The 5294-nt window shown below is 37.3% G+C and overlaps 2 protein-coding genes across 2 annotated transcripts; one reads left to right on the top strand and one right to left on the bottom strand.

The window, feature by feature from the left end:
* The first annotated feature begins 2776 nt into the window (after positions 1-2776).
* On the top strand, positions 2777-3977 carry KVR01_012439 (uncharacterized protein). Its single transcript, XM_044782455.1, has 3 exons — positions 2777-3224; positions 3286-3726; positions 3798-3977. Exons 1-3 carry the CDS (start codon positions 2984-2986, stop codon positions 3869-3871), a joined length of 756 nt encoding a protein of 251 aa, XP_044638627.1. The 5' UTR covers positions 2777-2983; the 3' UTR covers positions 3872-3977.
* Positions 3978-4116: 139 nt separating this feature from the next.
* Positions 4117-5088, bottom strand: KVR01_012346 (uncharacterized protein; the record flags this gene model as incomplete). Its single annotated transcript, XM_044782235.1, has 1 exon — positions 4117-5088. One exon carries the CDS (start codon positions 5086-5088, stop codon positions 4117-4119), a length of 972 nt encoding a protein of 323 aa, XP_044638534.1.
* Positions 5089-5294: the final 206 nt, after the last annotated feature.

Genomic DNA, 5294 nt, shown 5'->3' on the forward strand with positions numbered 1-5294 from the left:
AATATATAAATAATATAAGGGTTATTAGATACTAATTTTAGCTAAAGGATAATTATATTTAGCTCCTTAAATAGGTAGGGTAGTTAATTAAAAGTATAATAGTATTATAAAGGAAGTTAATATAATATTAAAAGTATTTAAATTATTAACTATATATAAACCTAATATTTATAAATATATAGATCTTTATAAAGTATTACTCTTTATATTAAATTAATTATAATAGATTCTAGAGTATATAACTAAAAGATATATTATTCTTCTTAAAGAAGAAAAAGGGGAGGCCTTTATTTTTATTAATATTTATAGTATAATAAACCTTATATAAACTATTTTTAATATTAATATTAAACTAATAGTATTTATAATACTAATAGAACTTTATTATAGTTTTTTATAAGCTTTTCTTTAAACTCTATAAGAAGGGCCTTCTCTTTCTTCTATAAAGTTAAATTATAGAAATTATTGATAAACTTAAAGTTATTATAATATAAGTATTTAAATAGCTTATTAATACTAATTTTAAATACTATAACCTATAAATAAATAGTATTAAGTATAATTTATAGGCTATATAATATATTAATAATAGGTTCTTTATAACTTTATAATAAAGTTAGCTTACTAAGGAGTTAATTAAATACTATTAAAAGTTTAAAATAATACTAAAAGGTTAGATAAATATATTAATACTACTATTATCTATATTATTATAATACCTCTAATATTAAGTATTTAAATAATTACTAAGTAATATAAAAGGGTCTATATTATTACTAAATAATATAAAGAACTCTATATAAAGAACCTCTTACCTACACTAAATATACACCTTAAAAACATTATTATTCTATAATTCACAACTATTTACCTTATTTATATAATAAATATATATATTAGGGTAGATATTACTATAATATCTTAGGCACTACCTTAACTTATAGATATAATATATAAATTATAACCTACTTTCCTTAAGGGGCTATTTAGTAGCCACTATACTAACCTACTTAATATATATAGAACTATTATCTTACTATTAGAGGATAAATCTAGTATTAAATATTATAAATATTTACTTTTTAATATAGTACTCTACCTTATACTATTATATAATATTAATTAATTTATTATATACCTTCTATATTAATATTATATATTTAAATACCTTACTCTAATAATAATATTAAATATTATTAATTTATAGTTTAAAAGGAGAGTATAATAGTAGAAAGGAGGTAATAAAGGTATAATAGGTGAAAAAATTACTAAGATATAAAATTAGTACCTTTTAGTAATAAGAGTATATTAACTTTCTATTAGTTATTTAATATATCTTTAAAATAGTATAATAAATAATATTAATATTTTATATAATAATTAACTACTATTATTATATTTATACCTTATAAGGTATATATTTAAAATAAGTATATATTTTATAAGGTATAAATAGGAAAGAAATAATATTCTTAATATAATCTATTTAATTTTTCTATAATATATTATAATAATATTAGTAGTTAAAATTATATTTTCCTTCTTTTATAAAAGTAGTATATAAACTTAACCTTTTATAACTTTAATACTTTTAAAGATATTAGGGATTTTATTTTTAAACTTTATATTTATAACTATATTATCTATAATTACTTTAAAATATATAACTTAAAAATTATATAATTATTATATTATAGAAAGTATTATAAAAGAGAATAAATAGAGGTTATAGTTTAAATTTAAACTAGAAAAGTTTTAAGGCTATATAGAATATTATATAAATAAGAGAGGGCTAATAAATATTATTAATAATAAATAGAATTTACAATAAATAAATTTTATACCTATTTACTCTTAAGTATAAGTAAGAAGAAGTAGAATCTTATATCTATTTACTTTTAAATGTAAATAAGAAATAAAATTTTATATCTATTTATTCTTAAATATAAATAAGAAGAAGTAAATTTTATATCTATTTACTTTTAAATATAAATAAGAAAAGTAGAATCCTTTTAGTAGTTAGATAAAGTATAAAAAAATAACTATATAGTAATATTATATAAAGAAAGAGTATAAAGCTATTATATTAAAAGTTTATTTAAGGCTATATTTAAAAGGTATATAGTTAATATTTAATAAATTTTATAAATTTTATATTTAGAAGTATATATTTAGGTTGGCTATATATTTTTTTAGGTATTAGTTAATTTATTTAAGAGGTATAGATTAAAGTTAGTTATATATCTTTTTAAATATTAATTAATTTATATATTTATATATAGTTAACCTTTATATATAAATTAACCTTTCTTTTTATTAATAGGTACTAATTAGTTTTTATATAATAATTAGACCCTTCTATAAGCTAATAGTAGATTTAACTAATTTTTAATTTAGAATTTACTCTATAAAAAGAATTAACTAATTATAGTGTGAGAAATATATTATATTAGTTTACCTAAATAGAGTAAGCTCCACCTAGAGCGTCCTTTGCAGGGCTTGGGCCACTCTGTTCTGCGCTTAATAAGAGGCTGTATGCCATTACTCAATTGGGAAGCGTGTGCCTGTGGCCAGCCTATAGCGAAGCCGAGTATGGGCCATTTTGCCAAGCAGCTGCACACTTCCTCTGCTCCGACGACAACCCCAATGCAGGCTTGGCAGGTGAGCTAATAGCGGCTAAATTCGAACCCTGGCAGGGTGGCAGGCTAAACTCCCGGCTGTGGCCGCCAGTGGACACCTCCAATGCCTGGCTGGCTACCACGGGGCCGTTTCAAATTGACGATTCGTGGAGCAAAGCCAATCTGGGGCCATCTAACTAAATGGGATTGAAGCCGTGCTGAAATACTGCTTCCGGAACATATTCCAAGTGGCGATGAGCCCGGAGGACGTGTATAATATTTGAGGGCAAGCCCCGGGTCTCTCTCCTAGTATTTCCAGCAAAATCTGTCCATTTGACATCCACTCCATCGGACTGCAAAGCAAAATGCATTACAGCCTTGTTCTCAGCTCTATCCTTGCGGTTGTGGGAGCAGTTCCTATAGCCGACCCTATTACTATCTTCAACCGAGCCCCATCACCCGGGACTGTCTACACAAGATGCAGCACCCCAAACACTCTGGCGCTCGCCTACGATGACGGCCCCTACCAATACACCCAGAGCATAGTAAACAAGCTGAACCAGGCTGGAGCCAAGGGGACTTTCTTCTTCACCGGAACACTCTACGGTGCGTGCCTTTATCTTGGACAAAACCACCCGCGCACCCACACCTTTCTAACCCGCAACAGGATGCATCTACAACCAGGCCGCAGCGGTCAAGTCCGCCTACGAAAGCGGCCACCAGGTCGCATCACACACCTGGACCCACGGCCACGTGGGCTCCATGTCCTCGTCGCAGCTGACGACGGAGATGACCAAGCTGGAGCAGGCCTACGTCAACATCTTTGGCAGGAAGCCCAGGTACATGCGCCCGCCGTACCTCGAGACCAGCGGCAGCGTCACCTCCGTGATGAAGACCCTCGGCTACAACATCATCACCAACGACATCGACACCGGCGACTGGAACGGGCAGTCGGCCGCCCAGAGCGAGGCCAAGTTCACGCAGGCCGGCGCCGGCGGGAACGGACACATCCCCCTGATGCACGAGACGTACTCCTCAACCGCCAACGAGCTCACCACGTGGCTGATCAACTGGGCAAAGACCAACAACCTGAAGATTGTCACCGTCGGTAAGTGGGATCTTTTGGCTTGACACTGGTAATTCGTACAGTCAGGCGGCATATATGCTAATAAGGCGCAGCTGAGTGTCTGGGAGACGCCGGTGGTGAATACCAGCCCGGTAACTTTACCGGCAATGGACAAAACACTTGCTAGATCCGCGTGCATCACGCTGTCCTCCTAGGGAGGTGGCAGAAGATCCTCCTGATACAGTTCAAGGAGCTTCACCTAGGTACTTGGGCTAGCATTGTCTATGAAGTGCCTCAGCTCTTGGTAGCTGACTTGAGACTTGGGTATTATGTGACGACTTCATCCGTGACATGCATCTTATTGTAGGCCACATTTGAGGACTCTCTTAATCCTGTTGCATTGAAATTCTGACCCGAGCCGAGCTGTGATAGTCATGGAGTTGGCAGGTCGGCATCTGCTGGAAACTTGTTACATCCCACTCTGGTCTGGGCACATTCGTCAGCCAGGAAACGGACAAGCAAATCCACCACAGCTTCACCGTCATCCAGTGCTGGCCCCGGGGTCTTTGCAGGATCAGAGACGTCGGCTGGCCCGGAAGCTGTGGCCTCCTCGGCGCCAAATATCCTCCTGGTCTCCTGGCTTTTGAACGTGTCAAATTCGAAATGCCCTTGCAGTGTGAGGACTCGTCCCGGCTGGTAAATTCCCGGAACCCTGCAATGCTCTGTGGTGCCCAACAGCACCCAGGGCTTTGGCAACGACACTTCTGCAGGGGCCAGCACAACCTCGTCGGCATGTACAAACTCCAGGTGAGCGCTCTTGGGAACAACGCAGTCGGAGCGCCCTCGCAGGCATGGGTCCCCATCACAGTCCTCCCCATCCTCGCTTTCCGGGCTTGGTAGCCGGCCAGCCCACCGTTGAGAGCTCTGTGACGATCCAACAGGGGCAAATGCCTCTCTGAACTCTGCTGTGAACCTGACCTCGCTGACTCCAATCTCCCAGCCGCCCGGGCGCCTCGCGACGACCACCCCATGATCCTTCAGCAAAGCCTGGCAGATCATGTGGTGGCCAAAACAGCTGCCGAATAATTTCACCCGGGGACACGTTGTGTACAGCGTCACGACATATTGCTCCAGCCGCTTTGTCCACTCTTCGTTGCCATATGAAGATGCCGCCGATGCAGTGATGAAGACGGCGTCCAGGCCATCCGTCGAAGCAGGATACTCGCCCGCCACGACATTGTAGACTGAGTGGACGATCTCCAAGTGTGCACTCGTCCGATGCGCGGCAGCAAGCAGCTTCCGATGCAGTATGTCCCCGAACGTGCCCAGGTCGGCATACGTGTTCGGGACCGATGTATCGGCGTTGAGCATCGCCACACGCAGGCAACGTGCCCCGGGCGCCATGGTGGGCTCGGTGGATGACTGGATAGTGAAACAAGGAATTCGATTCAAAACGAGGCTATTCTTGCACTATTGTTGTAAATCGTCGTACACAGGGACAACGCGCTGGTTTTCCTAGACTGCCGAGTGACAAACTAGAACACCTTGTAAGTACTCCCCCGGGTGAAGCAATTCAGGAGTCACCGCCAGATGGGTGGAGTCCGTTAAGG

Source organism: Diaporthe batatas, assembly GCF_019321695.1.
Source record: "Diaporthe batatas strain CRI 302-4 chromosome Unknown Contig00019, whole genome shotgun sequence".
NCBI lineage: Eukaryota > Fungi > Ascomycota > Sordariomycetes > Diaporthales > Diaporthaceae > Diaporthe > Diaporthe batatas.

What these genes read in the sequence shown, in the direction of transcription:
- KVR01_012439 (XM_044782455.1), top strand. Translation starts at nt 2,984, where the DNA reads ATGCATTACAGCCTTGTTCTCAGCTCTATCCTTGCGGTTGTGGGAGCA. An exon ending in CTTCACCGGAACACTCTACG is followed by an intron (nt 3,225 to 3,285) that starts GTGCGTGCCTTT and finishes AACCCGCAACAG; the next exon opens with GATGCATCTACAACCAGGCC. An exon ending in CCTGAAGATTGTCACCGTCG is followed by an intron (nt 3,727 to 3,797) that starts GTAAGTGGGATC and finishes AATAAGGCGCAG; the next exon opens with CTGAGTGTCTGGGAGACGCC.